The following is a 19,202-nucleotide window of genomic DNA, read 5'->3' on the forward strand; positions in this document are numbered from 1 at the left end:
AGCATTAGTGTGGAAGGATGTTTATAATGTGGATTGTTTATGAAGACAGCCTTGGCATATAGCAAAGACCTCTTATAGTTAAATTAGTTGAACTATCCTTGCATTGAAAAGCATGACGAAAGATAACTATAAGGTAATGAAGAAAAAACTCAAACGGTGTGATGTTTACCTCCTAGCTTTTTTGTCTGATTCAAAGGTGAATGATTCTCTTCTGCTTCCATAATCAAGGACTATTTTTTTTGTCTGGAAGAGGATGGTTTGGTGTTATAGTGATTGGTTCTTCATGTGGCAGCGGTGCAAAGGGTTCTACATCGGGAAAGATGCCTTTGATCATGAAATCATTTGAGGCATTGATTTTGATTTGGAAAAGGTGGATCTGGCCTCTTGTTTTTTTAGCTCTTCTGGTAGTGTTTCTTCGGGTAGATATGATCTCTTGTTCACCAGGTCTTTACGTACAGCTGCTTCCGAAAAGTTGTTCTGCTGGTTTTCCCATTAGTATATTACTATAGCTTCATTGTTGGCATCCTCAATAGTAACATAGACTTTGTAACTGTATGTAAGGCAGAAAAGTCGGTCTCTTTTTCTGGCTTTGTGTTATCATCCTTTTCATTTAAAAAAAAAAAAAAAAAAAGAGCAGAAAAGCAAAACCAAATGAAAATGTGATTAATCCAAAACAGAACATATGTGAGAGCAATACAGAAGGGCTAAGGCCATAACCATTTCGGCCACGAACAACGATTCAACGAAGCACAAGTAAAATTGGGCCTTATCTGATGCAACAGGCAACATGAGCTCTGGGCCTTGCGGTCCAAAAAGGAACTAGTGAAGTTCCACTCTTTTATCTACGTGCATCCACACACAGCCTCTCAATCCACCACGTGATCACAAACGACCATTTGAAAAGTTGATAGAAAGGCTAACGGCCTGGCCTCGAGCGATGAACGCCAGAGAAAAATAGCAAAAACGAAAAAAAGGAGATGCTGAGCAGAGCAACAGCCAGAGCATCAAACCACTTGTTCTTCAAGAACAAGAATTCTCAGTTTCTAGGGCTCAGCAACAATCTCTCATATGCTGCTTCAAACCCTGTATCTAACTTTGTGAGCATCACGTGGAACAACAACAACACCTCTAGAATGTCAAAAATGAAGAGTTTCACAACCCGAGCAACCGCGCAGCCTCTCAAGAATGCTGATGAGCTCATCGACTCTGTCGAGACCTTCATCTTCGATTGCGATGGTGACACTACCTTGTTCTTGTTCATTTTCATTGAGCTTCAACATTTTATTTTTTGGATCAACTGTTCTATACTCAGATTGAATTTGATCCAAGCTGCGTGTGGTAGTGATTCAATCTCATACTGGAGAACTAAAAGTGGGATCGTTTCAAGAAATTCCATTACAGAACGTCAACTGCTACTTTCGCGTATTCCATTCATCTTAGTTTAGTCACTACTGATCGGAGTTATATGCAATTTGCAAAAGCTAGGATACAACACTAACTATTCAGTATTGATAAAGCACACAGCCCGAATGAAATTTCTGTTTGTTTCTTTGTTTGTTTAGTGTCGATACTTATTCTTAGATTGTTAATGTTGGCATTGTTGGGATAATGTGCTTCCTTTTGTCTGCTTATCTTTTGAAGTAAATATCCATGTATTCATAAAGAAATGTTGGGTTGGTGATACGTTGCTTACCGAATTTAGATTGTCTATTAGTTGGGTGGCTTTAAGGATTACTCAATAATGTTTGATTGAATAATGTTCCGAACAATCTTAGGATATATATATACACACTTCTTTGGATGGTGATTCTCTATTGAACAATTTTGTACTCATCACCGAACAACTGCAGGAGTTATATGGAAAGGAGATAAGCTGATAGATGGCGTCCCAGAAACTCTTGATATGCTACGGTCCAAGGTCTGCCTGTGACTGTAGTCATGGAAAGTTATTTTTATGCACATTCATATGACTAGAAATTTTTCACTGTATTGCATTCAACTATTTCTTTAGGCCTGTGGATCCAAATGTAGCATGATATTCTCTTCTTTGTCAGCATAAAGACAGGGAGATAATTTTAAGAGACAAGCCTTGTTTTGTGGCCTCAAACCACTTGCATATTGTCTTTCCTTCAGGGCAAAAGATTAGTCTTTGTTACCAACAACTCAACAAAATCTAGGAAGCAATATGGTAAAAAGTTTGAGACACTTGGTCTGAATGTCAGTGAGGTCAGTTTGTCACCTTTTTCTTTGAATGTTCATAGATATCAGCATGTCAGTAATTCTAACCTCAAATGAACAATTGCAGGAAGAAATTTTTGCTTCATCTTTTGCTGCTGCTGCCTATTTGAAGTCCATAAATTTTCCAAAAGATAAAAAGGTAACTAGCTGGCTACTGATATACTTAACTCCACTGGCTAATAGAACTCAAAATTTGGTTTAATTCCACTTTCCTAAAAGTGGCATATGTAAAGGAAATGGTAAGTTCTTGTAGTTCATGAATGAGGCCATATTAATTCAGTAGCACATGCTAGCGAGGAATCTAGATGATAATAGACTGATGATCGGGCATTATATAGGTTTACGTGATTGGTGAGGATGGTATCTTGAAGGAGCTTGAGCTTGCTGGATTTCAATACCTCGGTGGACCAGTGAGTAGAAGTCCCAAATTGCCTAAATTTCCATACGCGCCATTTTTTATCTTTCAATTTTCTTACATAGTCTATAAATCAAAAGTTGTGTTATCAATGTGACTAATAAGAGCATTTCACAGGAAGACGGAGAGAAGAAGATAGAGCTGAAGCCTGGATTTCTGATGGAGCATGATGAGAGCGTATACCTTTGTCCTTTCTTATTTCATATAAATGCTTTTAATGGTTGTTTTCTATTATTTTGTCGGTACTGATAAAAATATGAGTAGAACTTTCTCCTCTGCATTCCCTTGGAGCCATGAACATAAATATATTTTTTTTGCTTGGTCTCAATTTCTAATATTGATAACTCTGTCTAATCATTGCCTTAAAGGTTGGAGCTGTTGTGGTTGGATTTGATCGATATGTCAACTACTTCAAAATTCAGTAAGTTCTGCTGATTCTTGAAATGTCAATACAACTGTCTTGAATATACTGCACTTATGTCTATTTGGTTACAACTTACAGGTTTCAGAAATTTTCTTTGTTACTAGAATGAGAAGAATCATGCTCGATCCAGTACTTTCTGTTTTTGATTCTTTTTGTTTGAGAAGATTATTAGGACGGTGGTTTGCATTGAATTCGAGACAACCATACATAATTTAATTCCTGAAGATTTAGATTGAGAAAGTAATCCCACATCACTGCCAGATGTTTCATCATGTTCTTCTATCCTTCTATAGACTGTATTTGTGCTGAAATTTGGCCCTCTCTACTGAAGTATTGATATGTCTCAAGTTGGGATCCTCCTCTTCACATTTGCACTTTTTTGTTCTTATATGGACTGATTTGTGCTGCAATTTGGATTTCTTTAGAACTCTTTAGAAAAGTTATGTTAAGAAGCATAAATGGAAAGCTATACCAAGTAACCAATTTACCAAGGAGCTATTGGTCCAGTGGTAGTTCTCTGTACAGGGTTGATAGGTCCCAAGTTCGAGTCCCCCTCTCCCTCCTCCTCCCTCCCAACCAAAAAGGTCCTAGTATCAATATCAAATAAACAGTAGGGTCTTATTATATGCTCTCTGGTATCTGTTTATCATTAGTTAATGTCATGTAATTGTAGGTATGGGACACTCTGTATACGTGAAAACCCTGGATGTCTTTTCATTGCAACAAATCGTGATGCTGTCACTCATCTCACAGATGCTCAGGAATGGGCAGGTTTACTTCTCTCCTCCCCTTCTCCCACTTTTTGTATATATTACTATATTTTTGAATGGCTTACAAAAATGTCTTGATCGTTGGAATTTGCATAAATAGCTGTGAGGATAAATTCATATTGGCAGCACCAGCTGCTGTGTTGGGTTGCTGGATATGTTTCTAGGCACCTTCTGGACCCAAAAGAGCTGGCCGGGCCCGTGCTAAGGAATTGATATAGGAATGGATAGTATATGCTTTATTTATTAATAAAACAACCGCTTGTATTATTGTGGGTTTGAATTGGTCTATTTGAATATGGAGATTTTGTCCTTCAAACTTCAGATTGTCTTCGAATAGAAGTAAAGTTTTGCTTAATCTAAAGTGGATAATTTGGTACTAGTGGACCTATATGCTTTATTATCAAATGCTATTTTACGTTATGCATCCATAAAACATTTTGCCAGAAGACGATGATATAAGTATGATATTGTCTGTGTTGTGGGGATCTTGAGAGTCATTACTGTGTTTGCATTCCCAGGATTTTGAATAAAACTTGGTTTTGGTCACACCATAACAAACTCTATGGAGTCTGTGCCTTAAAATGTACTCTCCACTTTCAGGTGGTGGTTCCATGGTTGGTGCTATCCAGGGATCTACTCAGCGTGAGCCACTGGTTGTGGGAAAGCCCTCCACATTTATGATGGACTACTTAGCAAATGAGTAAGTCAAATGCTTTGTTTGGTTAGTTCTTCATGTGTTTATCCTATGAAATAACATTGAACTGTTGATTTTGTATCTGAGAGGAAGTTTCGTGTTATATTACACTGAGGGAGTCTCTTAATATGCAAATCATATGGTGTGATATTTGATGGAAGTGAACTTGGCAGAACTTTTACATCTTAAGGAATTACAAATTATTGATTTGATGAAAACATACTTGTCATGAATCATGATCATGATGTGTGTGTAATTGCTAATATTGGTTACTTGGATTTAATGAATGACAGATTTGGCATACTGAAGTCACAAATTTGCATGGTCGGGGACAGATTGGATACTGATATTCTGTTTGGACAAAATGGTGGTTGCAAAACTCTTCTTGTTCTCTCAGGTAGATGACTTCTGCAGAAGTGGGCCCAAATTTACTTCATTTTTGTTGTTGTTGTTGTATTTAAACTAAAACTAATTAGGGCTTTTCTTTTCTGTCCAATAGGTGTCACCACTTTACCAGTGCTTCAAAATCCCAGCAACACCATACAACCAGATTTTTACACCAACAAGATCTCAGACTTTTTGTCTCTCAAGGCTGCAACCGTATGATTACTCAGATTATCGATTGTTGATGATGCCTGTAAAACCAATCTTGTTGCTATGTATGTGTGTTAGACTTCGGTATGTAATACTGACTATTGTTGTCATGGCCACTACGTTGTCCATATAACTTATTCTTTCTGGTATATAAGGGCAGGAATGATATAAATTTCTGATGTTAAAAGGAAAAGAGTAGTACGATTTTCCTTTGTCAAGGGAATCATTATATTTGACCCAAGAAAAGAAGGGCATCATTATAACTTGTTCATTACTACAAATGTCTACAATCACACATAAACTTTCAAATTACAAAAATGGTGTTTTTTTTTTCATGAGAAGTTGTGTGCTACCCAAATAGAGCTACATATTACATCCCCAACGAATGCTGGAGAGTGGAGAAAAGTAACACTCGACATAGAGGGTATTTGACGATGAAGGTTATCGTTAGGCTCAACAAACTAGAAACTTAAAGTAGTTTGGTTCTGCTTGCTCGAAACGCTAGCGTCACTTAGTGAAATGCTGATATTTCTTTCTCTCTATTTCATTTATCATTTCCACATCATATTTTCCTTCCACAACCCTCTCTCATTTCAGCAAAAGGGGAAGAAAAAAAAATTTGTAACAAAAAAAAAAAAAAAAGGTAGAAAGAATTTGTTTTGTTCTGGTTGAATGAAGCAATCAGTGAAATAAATGTGTGTTGCCCCATTTCACCCTCGACTTGTCCTCAAATTTTCATTTCTGCCCCGTCTCTTGCTCTATTTCGTGGCATCGAACCCGAACCACTTCTCAGTTGGATGCAATTTGGTTAGATTTAGGGTTTTGATCATCTTCAATTCAACATCATCAGAGAAGCTCAGAAATGGAATCAGAGGACGAGTTCGATATGCACGATGCCAACGATGACGACAACGACGAGGATTTCTATAGTGGCGGCGACGACGACGCCGCTGCCTCTATGGACAGCGACGATGCCGGCGTTGCCGATTACGAGTTCATCGATAACGACTCCGATGATTCTAATGACGCCGCCTCGCATCGATACCAGGTCAGTTTCTGCTTCTGCTCTCTTTGAATTTTTTTTTAAACTTGATTTTCGCTAATTGCCTGATTGCCACAAATCTGAAAATGAAACTTTTGAGCTCTATTCTGTTTGATTTTGGATTATTGGTTTAGTTGGGTATCAAATCATTACCATTTTCTTGTATTGTATTGTGGTAATGCTACAATTTTCATCTTCTTTTCTTTTGATGTCAGTGCTATTGTTGTTGATTTTGGGTTAATTGTGCAAGTGTTACCTAAGAAGGAATTCTATCTATGATGGCTTTTGCTTTTGTCCATTTTTTTTTTAACAGCTTAGGGCATTTCCAATTAGAGCAATGTGGTGTCTTTGTATTAGTTAATTACATGTGCTATGCCTTGTTTGGGGACATTTTCTTTCTAGCGTTAACAAACAATCTCATAGCTCCTCTTTTATCATCAATTCAACTGTTAACTAATGGACCCCATCTCCGTGAAACCACAACCTACCATAAAAGTTTGTACTGCTGCGGCATGTTCTATCGGTTTGGCCCTGGTCTGTAAATTCTTTGCGTTATTGTTGCAGCAAAACTACACTGTTTTGACGGAAGCTGACATTTGTCAACATCAAGAGGAGGATATTACAAAGATATCTACAGTGCTTTCCATCTCAAGGGCTGCAGCTAGCATACTGCTCCGCTACTATAATTGGTAAAATGCTGTCTCCAATCTGTTGTATTTTATTAATTATTATGTAACATTATTTGGGTTACTGGGACGTAAGATTTGGTTGTCTGTTCATTTTAAGTGGGGCTTTGCAGTTTGCACAATTGATTACGATGCACTTATCTGTATCATGGTGTATTGATAGTCCGTATTTTCTAACAAATCTGTACTTCTTGCTCACAGGAGTGTAAGCAAAGTACATGATGAGTGGTTTGCAGATGAAGAAAAGGTTCGCAAGACTGTTGGCTTACCAGAGAAACCAGTTATTGAATACCGTAATGCTAAAGAAGTAAGCGGTCTATTCTTTAGGATATTCATGAAGTTCTGGCATCTTCTGTGGATAGTTGGGGAGTTTTGACTGCTCATTTGGTGTTTTAATGCTCCAACAAGTCTTATGTTATTCTAATAACATGCTCTTGTTTCTTTGACAGCTTAATTGTGGGATTTGTTTTGACACCTATCTTTGTGAAGAGATGCATGCTGCAGCCTGTGGTCATCCTTTTTGTGACTCATGCTGGGCAGGTTTGATATGCATGTTAAAGCGTTTTTCTTTCCATATTCTTCCATGTTACTGTTTCCTTTCTCCATTACTTGGGATTTGTTTATACAAGAGAATTATATCTGTAATGTGATCAGAGTTCTGTCTTCAATTCTCTTAGTTATGCACCTTGCATAAATATATGCTGGTATTACCATGGCTGCACTTTAATTGTTTTCCCATATATGTGTAACTTTTATTAGGAGTTGAATATACGTGTGTGGATATATACAACACATGTCTCGATTGTACTTTGTATGTATTCCAGCTGTAATTTTATCTGATTGACTCATGATACGAGTTTTGTGTTGAGTGCTTATCATTTGTGCCCAAGAACTTGAATTTTTTGTATATCCTTGTAATTTAACTTGTCATTCATTGTAGGTTATATTGGTACGGCAATTAATGATGGTCCTGGATGTTTAATATTGCGCTGTCCTGATCCATCTTGTGGTGCTGTTGTTTTCCAAGATATGATTAATGAACTGGCTTCCAATGAAGACAGGGAGAAATATTCTCGCTACTTTATTAGATCTTATGTCGAGGACAACAGGAAGGTAATATCATGTTCATGAGTGATTTGTCCATGCTCCCAAAACAAAGCAAAATCTGAGTTGTCCTTGTATCTTCTTGCTTGACAAACATTTAAAGTTATTCTATGGTTGTTCTCTTTGTGGTCACTCACCATTGGATTTGAATCCAATGGTGGAGAAAGCTCCTGAATTCATTTGTGGTCACTCGCCACAAATTCTTCAGTCACCAGGTGGACAGGAGAAGACTAATCATTAAAAGGAATAGGAGTGTAGGTCGAGGATCATTTTTCTATAATGGTATCTGTCTTTAGTTAGGCATATAATTAGTTTGGTGACATCATGGTTAATCATATGTGAGCAACTGAGCAATAATTGTATAGTGACTGCAACTTAAAGTACTTGTACTGAAATATTACTTTAGTTTGCTGATCAAAACCCTGCTGGAGCTCCTAGGGAGAAAAAACTATGTTTACATCAAAATCCTATCAAGCAACTGTAAATCATTATTGATTTAATTGGTAAATATCATTCCTGTTCAGATATTGCTGTAATTGTTCTGTTCCACATCACTATGGCTATATTTTTCTGTACCAAGTCTTTGTTCAACATTATGTTGACCGTTATTGTTTTATTATTTTTTTGTTGGTTTTTTTGTAGACCAAATGGTGTCCTGCTCCAGGCTGTGATTATGCTATAGATTTTATTGTTGGTAGTGGAAGCTATGATGTTACTTGCCGCTGTTCATATAGCTTTTGCTGGAACGTGAGTGTCTCTGAATTTCTCTAAGACAAACTTCTTCACTGATTATAGATAGTGAATTGCATGTCTGTGCTCATCAATTACCCATGGATAGGGGATGCCAGAAATCTCCAAAAATTAGAATGTCAAATAAGATAAGGATATATCAGATAAACTTCTTCACTGGATTTGTATCACTTTTTTCTCTGTATCAATCTCCAAAAATTAGAATGTCAAATAAGATAAGGATATATCAGATAAAATGCATGCTTGGATATCAATTCCTTGAAAAATACTTGCCAAATAGTTAGCTGCCTATAGATTTGTAGTATCTGGGCTTTGTGGCATTTACATATTGTGAATTTGACTTTGCAGTGTACTGAAGAAGCTCATCGCCCCGTTGATTGTGGCACAGTGGCCAAATGGATATTGAAGAACAGTGCCGAATCTGAAAATATGAATTGGTATGGAATATCTTAGTTATTGATAGGAAAGTAAAATTATAAAGTACGAAGAAAGTTATTTAGATGTGAACGTTGGACTTCCTTGGGCGATGTGATTGCTGAGATGATAACCTATGTGCAGATATAAAGCAGTTGCATGGCCCAAGATGTGCCATGATAATTGTGCTGGCCTGTCTACCCTTGTCCACCTGGATATATATACTTTGATTGTATTAGAGCATAAGAATGTAGTTTGTTAGATATTGCAGAAATGTCAAAATTAAACACTGAGTTTTTAATGATTCTATAAATTATTGAAGGGAGGGAAATATCTTAACAAAATCATGATCTTTCATTTCTAGTATAAGTATTTTGCTGGGAACAATAGCAAAGAAAGATAGGTATTTGTCTGGGTTAATTACAGCAGTCATGAATTGAAAGATAATATATGTTTCAAGATTCCTTCTGTTTTAAATGATTTATTATATTGATTGAAGAGTCTATCCAAAACCATCCTCAAGAACTTAAATCTCTCTCTCTCTCTCTCTCTCTCTCTCTCTCTCTATTGTATCAATCGGCACATGGAAATCAGAGGGCTGGTTGGTTCAATAAAAGTCTAAACTCCCCAACACATTATAAACAGTGGCTGCAAAAATCCTTTAGTTGTCTGTATTTATGTATAGGCCTCATTGCTAAGTTGTATGGCTGCTGGATTTCAGGATATTGGCTAATTCCAAGCCCTGCCCCAAGTGCAAACGACCCATTGAGAAAAACCAAGGCTGTATGCATATCACTTGCACACCACCTTGTAAATTTGAGTTTTGCTGGTAAGCATTTTTGCAATGCGGTTACTTGCCTTTTGATTTCTGGTGTGCTTTGATTTTATAAAACAGTGTTTATCACCTTAGGCTCCTCATATTGTCTTCTAGATACACTATCTTGGTATCTCAAAGCTGCATTGCATGTTATCATGCATCTTCTGTGAACTCTAATGCATTTGTGTACATGCTTTCAGGCTCTGTCTTGGTGCATGGTCAGAACATGGTGAAAGGACAGGTGGCTTTTATGCCTGTAACCGCTATGAGACAGCGAAGCAGGAGGGAGTGGTATGTTAATGTAGTTTGCAACTCTATTTTGATGGTTGAGGATTTTTCTCTTGTATTATTTCAGTCAGTGGCATTATTGATTGATTGTTGTGATATGGTTATTTGCAGTATGATGAGGCAGAGAAACGAAGAGAGATGGCCAAGAACTCTCTAGAGAGGTACACCCATTATTACGAAAGATGGGCTACCAATCAGTCGGTACGTACAAGTTTAATAGTTTAAAGCTGGTTAACTTTTAACATAAGTTACCTGGTTTCTGTTGGCCTGATTTATTTGTGATTTGCATCACTCCTTGAGTCCTTGCCCTTGTTAATTAATATTTGTAGTCAGTGTATGCCACCTTGTCCCTCCAATGAATGTGCCGACTTCCTAGTAGTTTTGATACTTCTGAAATAAAATAAGTTAAGGCAAGGCCTAAATTACTTTTTCTTTCTTCACTGCAGTCCAGACAAAAAGCACTAGCAGACTTGCAGCAGATGCAGACTGTGCATGTAAGTAAACATTTTATTCTCAGGTCTTTCTTAATTGATGAAACTGATCCTTAAGAGCGTCTGGTTTCCTGAAATTCAGGGACTGGTCTTTTTTTTGCCATGTTCTCAAATTGAAGTGCTGTTGTAGTTTAGTTTCTTTAATATTTCTCTTCGTTTTGGTTGAGTGGATTTCTTATCTACTGTTCTGTACATCATTTAAAAAAGAATATCATTGATTTGAATCTAGTTGTGGTTTGTTGACTTTGTTCCAGATCTCATATGATATGTGTAGAATGTCGTACCTTCCATATTATAGCAGTCTTGTTTTTTGTCCCCAACTGTTTGTTGGTTTTCTTTCAACTTATTTTCATTGTTTGTGCTATTGTAGCTTGAGAAGCTGAGCGACATCCAGTGCCAACCTGAGTCACAGTTGAAGTTCATTACAGAGGCCTGGTTACAGGTAAATCACAAGTTATTTTTCAACTCAGTACATATTGCTTTTCCTTCTTAAATTTTCTCTGTTTGCAGATAGTTGAGTGTAGGCGAGTACTGAAATGGACATATGCCTATGGATATTATTTACCTGAGCACGAACATGCCAAGAGACAGTTCTTTGAATACTTGCAAGGTATGTCATTTTCCCATACTTCTGAGGGGAGTCAGTGCATCCTGTTGCTTTGTTCTAACTAGCATCCGCCTGTGCAGGTGAGGCCGAGTCTGGGTTGGAACGACTTCATCAATGTGCAGAAAAGGAGCTGCAAGTTTATCTCAATGAAGAGGACCCACCAAAAGATTTTAATGAGTTTCGCACAAAACTTGCTGGATTGACCAGGTATTATTAACTTTGAGGTTACATATTCTGAGTTGATTACAAGGACTCATCTAAGAGATAATTAGCTAAAATTTAGGGTAGTTAACTGCCACCCTCCAGAAAGCGGTTACGAGATGGAGGAAATAGTGGAGTAGATGGTTGGCAACTTGATAAAGTGAAGCAAGACTGTACTTGCAAATTCTTGTCATGTTTGTCATATGCAATGAGATATTCTCCACTTCATTTCTTGACTCATGCTACTCCATTGGCTTATTGGAGTTAATTTGACATTTTTTTTTCCAAGAGATTATCTGATTAGTTCACTTCTATTTCTGTGTGCATATTGACATACTTGGAATAGTATAGCTTTTCTACTTATTGATGTATTGTTCATCTTCAATGAAAACAGCGTGACACGAAACTACTTTGAAAATTTAGTTCGAGCTCTGGAGAATGGTCTGTCAGATGTGGACTCCATTGGTGCAAGCAGCAAGACGGCAAACTCAAAGAGTTTGGGAGGTGCAAGCAGCAAGGGAAGAGGTGGGAGGGGCAAGGCTACAACATCCAGGTCAAGTAGCTCCAATAGAAATATTGATGATTCAGTCCACTGGTCCTGTGAACATTGCACCTTTGCAAATGTGAGGTCAGCCACTGTCTGCCAGATGTGCCAACAACGCCGGTAGGTCAAATTTGTTATGCAAATTGACCTACCTGGATGTGGGGGCCTTGGTTTATTGCCTATTTGGCTGGCTTGTTGCAGCGAAGTATCAGCCTAGTGGGCTGGTTGGGAGGAAGAGATTTGCCATCACTCATGTTTGGAATTATAAATGCAAGGACAAATCAGAAATAAGGAATGGTCCGGGGAAGCAGAGGAGAAGACACTTACTATGTGCGTCTTTTGTTATTGAAATATGAGCGGTATATAGTTCCTGCTGTTTGTCTATCTTATCTGTGCCTGTCTTCACGCAAATGTAATTTAATGTAATTGTTCTTAATTAATTAGTTGCTGATGAAATTTTAGCAAGTTTGAAGCTTCATGTGGGGTTGTAAGAGTAAACTAGTTGGGGGACAATATACTGAATTGGCCCCTGCATAGATGAAATAATTATGTATTTCCTTTAAGATGATATATACGAATTCCTTTCTATCACCAGAAAACTGGGAACACTAGGTTATTTGGGATGTAAATTGACTGGTCATCTAGATTTTGTACCATAATGTCAAAACTAGCCCCATGGGAAAATTTTGGCTAAAAATGTTTAGTAGTGAATTTGTTATGACTGGTGAGCTATGAAACTTTCTATAAAAATGTTTAGTAGTTAATTTGTTACTAACATAAAACTTTCTCATAAAAAACACTCGAGGGTTTAACTCCAGGTGCCTGTATAAATTCTGATCACAGGGACACAAAAACCAACCTATTCTGATCACAGGGACACACAAAAACCAACCAAACTAAAACCATCAGACTATCCCACACCTTGAATCAAAGTAATGAATCGATCAGAAAAGAGGAAAGAAAAAACTAATGCAACTGATTCTAGAATTCATTGATCATTTCCAATGCCCAAAATCCACTGTGCGAGATGAGTCAAATACGGTTCTGCTTGGGAGCTGCTGCTCAGTATTGGTGCTAGGCTCTGAAGCTCTGCATTGAACTCCCTCTCGAATTTGCTGCAACATAGGATTTACAGAGGGTTAGAGAGTAACAGAGACCGGTGTCACCGTGTGTAATCCACAGACACTTCAAACTTACAGAATAGCATCAGTAAAATTTGTGTTGCTGGAGTTTATTGATAGTGCCTGACATCGGCTCCGTGATTTGGACTGCTTAGGTTTCTCTGACACAAGTGAACTAATCAACCATTGAGTTGCTGAAGCATATTGTAGGCAAAGTGATTTCAGCCTCTCCACCTTCTGCATTTCAGAGATTTCACTATTCAGAAAAACACAACCCGAGTAGTGAGCATACGATCCAAATTTCTAAGAGGATGTAATCCCAAACATGTCTTGATCTATTCATCCATGATTTGTAACATTTGGGATTTATAGAGGATAAACATTAATATTCAGATTCTGATCCAAAATCTACTTTGGTGAGGACACAAAAGAATATTCTATGGTCAAATCCTTGGTAGTTTAATGAGATACAGAAAAAATTGAGAAAGCTTGAAAGTCAAATTCTCTAAGGTGCTTAAACCCAATTTTAAGGACTTAGTAACATTATATAGTTGAACTGATTGGTTAGACCATTGCAGTCTACATAAAGATTTAATTGTAGAAAAGAAGAAAACACAGTCCACATGGATTTCATACAATCTTTATCATATAGTTATTTATGGCTATTGATAAATCTAAATTCCTCTAAATCATTGCATGCAAATGGAGCATAAGGTTTTATGGAAGATGCTCACACTTATTTAAAGTACAACTTAGCTTTTTTGGCAGTCTCCTAGAAAGATTTATTCAACACTCTGCATGTCTCCTTGGCCTCAGATATATCCGGTCATTTTTCTCCCTTCCTTGTGGATTTTCTGTATTCAAAATTGTCCACTCTTTCCACTTGAAGGGATCTACTCTCCAACCTCTTCTATGATAATTTCCTCTACTCTAAATTTCTAGCTATTATGCATGTAAATCATATGAAAAAGCACACACCTTGAGAAATTCAGGCAAAAGAAGCAAACACCCTCTCAAGCACTTGTCAAGGAAGAAGTCATGGTGTTGGATAACCTATATCAGGAAGAGCCTTGTAAGACTAAAATGAGCTTCCCTCTATTTCTTTCCTTTTTCTTTGTGTCAAATGAAGAAATACAATTTCTATAAAAGAGAAAGACAGACCTCATCTATGCTCTTTGCAGTCTGAAGCCTATTATGCATCACATGCCAATTGGGTTCAAGAACCTGTAAACAAGTTCAGTTGTGAAAAGCACACAGCCAAATTTCATTCTAGGAAAAAATATATTTCAGAATATGTAGAAACAAAAATGCAAAGATTTTCATCTGTTTCCTCCTAGGTCAGAGGGTGCAGGTGTCAATCGCAAGCATAGCCAGGTATCAGATTCAACTATTACCATGCTCTGTTGTGTTGACAAGGGAAAAACAAAGAAAGCGAACCAATAAAAAGCAAAGGGAAGAAAAAAAAAAAAAAAAAGAAAGAAAACGACTAAGCAAAATACTTGGATATAGCAAAAAGAAACACTACACTACAGCTAAAGCATGACAAAGGCATCCCAAAATGAAAAAATATGTGGTGAGAGGGGGAGCAATTAAGAAAGTAAAAACCTGCCTCAAAGGTTAGATAGTGTAGAAGACTATTAATAAATTTAAGCATGCTCCGACAGAGGAGAGATGATCTGCCGATAGCACTTCCACGCATGTTCAGGGCACGAACTCCCTGCAAATACATACTTCCACTCAATTAAGCACAGAAATGAGGCTACATGACCTGGCTACATATCATAAGTATGGAATCTAGTCCATACCTGATGCACTTGCCACGCCCCACACAGTTGGCGTTCTACATGCTTACAGTGGAAAAGGGAGCGGAAAATCAACTGATACTTTGTTAGGGCTTTCTTAGAGATCACTATAGACAATGGCCACCTAACCTGAAAATATTCCTCAAACAGTCAGACAAATCAAAGAGAAATGGGGCAAGATCATGGTGCAGGGTGATATCAAACAGCATCACATTCTAATTTTCAAAAGCAAGCTCCATGGAGAAAATTGCAACCATGAATATCCTCCCAAATATACATCATGCATCATGTAAAGTAATAAAAAAAAATTCCCATCTAGTGCGTTACTTTAGATAAAAGTTCTCACATAATCTGTCAGCAGACCTTATAATTCAAAGAAAATGTCTCAAGTCCAGTTAAGCTCAGCGGTTCCTCAAGATCATTATCATCAAGAACATTCCTGCTCTTTTCACGATCTTTAAGTGTCCCTAGTCTTCTAAGCAAAGAAGACGTTTCCTGACGCAAAATGGCAAAAGGTATTAATACCAGATCTTATCCATGCTTTTCACATAGAAGCAAAACTTTCGAGCTGTTTACCACACAACATGTTAAGTCCTCATGGCAGGGATCTGCTGCAGCTGCTGTAGTTCGCAAAGCAAGGTCTAATAGAGACTATTTAGCCAACAAAAAGTAAATACATCACTTATCTCCAACAGTGAAAATAAAACAGTATGTGCCTGATACGGCTATTGATGAAGATGAAAAACGTACTTGCAGTTTCTCCACAGAAATGTCGTCAAGCTTTTTCATAAGCTCATCCCGAGCAATATCCATAAAATGAACTAAAAAGTCACCCTGTAATAAACATCAGGGTTATCTAATTGATTTGAATAACATTTATATTGTATGAATAACTTGAGAGAAAACATTCTACTAAATAACCACATGGTAGAATAAATTAAACATCACAAAATCCTTTATAATAACCAGGTACTGCCTCTGAGATCTAGACCTGAAAACCAACCATGCTAGTGCTTGACCGAGCTAATACCCAAGTGTTCAAAATGACCAACCACGATGTATAGTGACAGAAACATACACATGCTCACTTATTCCCATGGAATATTTAGTAAACACAGACCTAGCACCTGACCTGATATAGATGACTGAAGCTTTCCAATCTCAATGGCAGATGAAGCATAAATATTCAAACTAAAACATATTGCATAATCCTTAATCTACTTCCAAGTTCACTGGTCATACAGCAGTATACCTGATCAAGAAGAAGATAGTGCTTTATAGATCGTAGCTTTCCCATCAGATCATACTACACAGACAAAAAAAAAAAGATAAAAAACAAAAAGGGAAGATTAGACAACAAGGTAAACAATTGCTATGAAATCATGAATTTATTCATATAAGAACCAAAAAGGATGATAACATATGCACAGAAAAGTATTTATGATGACTGAGCCTCACCTTTTCTTTGATAAGATTTAAGAGCTCGCTGCTTGCAAAGTCATAAGCAGATTTTATACATTCGATATAACGATGATTTGATCCAAAGCTCATCAATTTTGAATTTTCAGATACAGGGACCTAATCATACAATCCAGTCACTGACAGATACTAACGGCACCACAAGGGAGGTGAAGGATTGTACAAAAAAAAGATAATATTGTACAAATGTACAGGATAAACCATAGTGGAACCTGAACATGGTGCCCGCATTCTCTCATGACATTTAGATACTTTCCGGTGATCAAAATTGTTCCAGCAATATTTGCAAGAAAGCTAGGAATTCCATCCTTAAGGCTGTAACGTTGCCTCCAATACTTGGCATCATAATCTTGAGTGAGGCTTTCCTGTAACACATTAAGCACAAGGCTTTTGATGGGATTGCACTCATATAGCTCTTCAATTATATATATCAGAGAATGCACTATAAAATTTATAATTGTAAGGGTAGACAATACCTTTTGCAGAGATTTGTTCTCAGCAATGAAAAATTCACCATAAGGATCATCAATGACTCCTTCATAGACCCACCTATAAGAAGTTTCATTTCCAAACATTGAGATCAAATAAAGTATCCTTCAGATACAGTAAAATGATAAATCCAAGTCACAAGAGCTTATAGGATTGGATATATAAAAAGAAGAGATATAAATGATACTCAAGAAAAAAGTTGCATGCACCCGCAAACACAATACTCTGCAGAGATCTAATTTGGGTCTGAAACATGTCTTCCTCAAGCACAATTGCCCATAGCCTCTATCCAAAACCTCATCCCTCATTCCCCCAAACAAATAAAGAAAAAGATGAATAAATAGATAAAGAAGAGAAATGAAAACAGTCATGGAGCAAAATGAACTGCAGTTTGTCTAGTGCTAGTTCCAATATAGTACCAGAAGAACAAAGAAAGAACTTAACTTATGGAAGCATTTTAAGCTTATGTAGTTTTAACTAGAGATGTTTGATAGGATGGCATGTATAAGACACTGCCAGGGGAAGTTGCAATTCCCACAACAAAGAATAGTAGACATTCCAGAAGAGTACCTCTCTAATATACCCAGGTAGGCATTGCTAGCACATTCAGCCATCTTTTCTAGCAATGACCTTACAGCAGTATCACCAGCCATGGCCTTAGCCTGGATATTTCAAAAAGCCATATTAGTATGAAGTAGCAATTCAAAAAAGAAGAGAGAGAGAGTGTGTGTGTGCGCTTTTTACTTCCCAAAGAAGCAGCCAAAAGTTATGCAATTACTATTATCCAAACAAGTATTAGGTAACATAAAGATAAGGATTAACCTGACTCTGCACAAGGTTAAGAACTGCAGAACCTACAAAATTATTAGCTGAAGCTTTCTGTATTACAGTGGATAGTGCTTGCATAGATCCCATCATTGGCTGAAACACACAGTAGAGAAATTACTCAGTTTTGATAAAGGAAAAAAGAAAAGAAAAGGGAACCCTTAAAGTGGTTAAATTTGTCTAAGAAAAGCTCATGCCTGGCAGTAATACCACAAGCCTTGTAAGGAGAGTCTTCCAAGTCGAAATTGGTGTTCAAGCTGTGCCACCATAGCCTGGTAATCCTAATAAAGAGTAAAAGGGAGGAGGAGGTCACTCATTCTAGAATCAAATATGAAAACACCTTAAAGAGTGATGAAAAAGGAATATGAAGAAAAAAAGGAAAGAAAATGGTTACTAGGAGGAGGGCCCTGAGCGCAGCAGCAAAGGCATGATTAACTAAACCATTCTTGAACTGAGATCTTGATTCAACAAACTGATTGATGAGCATGAAGCTCTCGCACAGAGGAAACACCCGTTTGGCCAATTCCTGAAGAAGCATTTTCGTTTCAGTTAAAGATGAAGAATAATGTCCAAGTTGTGATTGATAGATGATATGATACCTGAAGAGCTAAATCCATGGAGGCATCAACTTGAAAGGTGAAATCATCCTCCCTTGCGCGGACTCGTTTGATGGAAATGTAGCGCCCTTGGATGCCAACCATGGCGGACAAGAGGTCATCGATGACCATCAGTTCCTAGTTCATCATCATCATCATCAGCACCGAAACTGAAACTAGTTGAAAATTCGAAAATTGAAACTTAGGTTCATCTATCTCACCTGAACAGCAGCATTGTAACAACCAATGGCATCTTGGAACCCCAGACTGCAAATTCCAAAAGGAAGAGGTGACAGACAAGAAGAAGAAGAAGAAGATATGAACTGATAAAGGAGAAATGATATTAGACTTACGTATGGGAATCCTTGATATCGGCGGCGGCGAATCGCGACGTCGTTTTGGTTTCCTGGACAAACCGAACGGCAATTTCAAAATGGAGAGTAAAGGAGGAGGTTGAGGTTAAAGTAAAAAGAAGATGAGGAGGAGGAACCTGATGGAAGCGGCCGGTGAGGAACGGCCTCTCGGAGTTCCAACGAGGAGTTGAAGGGCATGAAATTGAACTATTGATCTCCATCGGAAACCCTTTTTCCTTCCGCCAACACTGAAAAGTGAGTGACGCGCGCGCACACACACACTCTCTGTCTCTCTTCTCTAAAATCTACTTGGGTCGGCCGAGAACCACTATTCCCCCATTTTCATTTCTTACTCCTTACTTTTTTTGACTACTTCCGGTTTCATTTTCAACTTTCAAGCGAGTAAGAGAAATGAGGGGTTGCGCGCGGTAATGCCTCTTTGATTATTTGATTTCACA

The 19,202-nt window shown here is 37.6% G+C and overlaps 3 protein-coding genes across 4 annotated transcripts; 2 read left to right on the plus strand and 1 right to left on the minus strand.

Moving 5' to 3' along the window:
- The first annotated feature begins 884 nt into the window (after positions 1-884).
- On the plus strand, positions 885-5,347 carry LOC112193493 (phosphoglycolate phosphatase 1A, chloroplastic). The gene is made up of 11 exons (XM_024333664.2): positions 885-1,236; positions 1,851-1,918; positions 2,134-2,226; positions 2,306-2,377; positions 2,577-2,648; positions 2,771-2,830; positions 3,022-3,074; positions 3,751-3,848; positions 4,448-4,547; positions 4,835-4,938; positions 5,041-5,347. The coding sequence occupies exons 1-11, from the start codon at positions 978-980 to the stop codon at positions 5,145-5,147; spliced, it is 1,086 nt and encodes a 361-aa protein (XP_024189432.1). The 5' UTR covers positions 885-977; the 3' UTR covers positions 5,148-5,347.
- Positions 5,348-5,794: 447 nt separating this feature from the next.
- On the plus strand, positions 5,795-12,651 carry LOC112193492 (probable E3 ubiquitin-protein ligase ARI8). The gene is made up of 15 exons (XM_024333663.2): positions 5,795-6,183; positions 6,742-6,866; positions 7,065-7,170; positions 7,313-7,403; positions 7,804-7,976; positions 8,610-8,714; positions 9,066-9,154; positions 9,853-9,960; positions 10,149-10,239; positions 10,348-10,437; positions 10,683-10,730; positions 11,098-11,169; positions 11,238-11,337; positions 11,415-11,541; positions 11,930-12,651. The coding sequence occupies exons 1-15, from the start codon at positions 5,998-6,000 to the stop codon at positions 12,201-12,203; spliced, it is 1,785 nt and encodes a 594-aa protein (XP_024189431.1). The 5' UTR covers positions 5,795-5,997; the 3' UTR covers positions 12,204-12,651.
- A 153-nt stretch (positions 12,652-12,804) lies between these two features.
- LOC112193491 (gamma-tubulin complex component 2) lies at positions 12,805-19,126 on the minus strand. 2 transcript variants are annotated; one of them, XM_024333662.2, is made up of 21 exons: positions 18,882-19,122; positions 18,745-18,797; positions 18,613-18,658; positions 18,395-18,529; positions 18,190-18,321; positions 17,993-18,076; positions 17,793-17,891; positions 17,541-17,632; positions 16,958-17,030; positions 16,694-16,846; positions 16,461-16,580; positions 16,255-16,308; positions 15,753-15,836; positions 15,579-15,653; positions 15,366-15,497; positions 15,006-15,131; positions 14,810-14,917; positions 14,362-14,424; positions 14,179-14,253; positions 13,277-13,437; positions 12,805-13,194 (listed from the first exon to the last, which is right to left on the minus strand). In XM_024333662.2, exons 1-21 carry the CDS (start codon positions 18,963-18,965, stop codon positions 13,068-13,070), a joined length of 2,076 nt encoding a protein of 691 aa, XP_024189430.1. In that variant the 5' UTR covers positions 18,966-19,122; the 3' UTR covers positions 12,805-13,067. The 2 variants fall into 2 exon arrangements, 1 of the variants encoding a protein (XP_024189430.1); XR_002933922.2 differs by lacking the exons at positions 12,805-13,194; positions 13,277-13,437 and having other exon boundaries at positions 14,806-14,917; positions 18,882-19,126.
- Positions 19,127-19,202: the final 76 nt, after the last annotated feature.

The sequence above is a fragment of the Rosa chinensis genome, chromosome 3, assembly GCF_002994745.2.
Source record: "Rosa chinensis cultivar Old Blush chromosome 3, RchiOBHm-V2, whole genome shotgun sequence".
In the NCBI taxonomy this organism is placed as follows: domain Eukaryota; kingdom Viridiplantae; phylum Streptophyta; class Magnoliopsida; order Rosales; family Rosaceae; genus Rosa; species Rosa chinensis.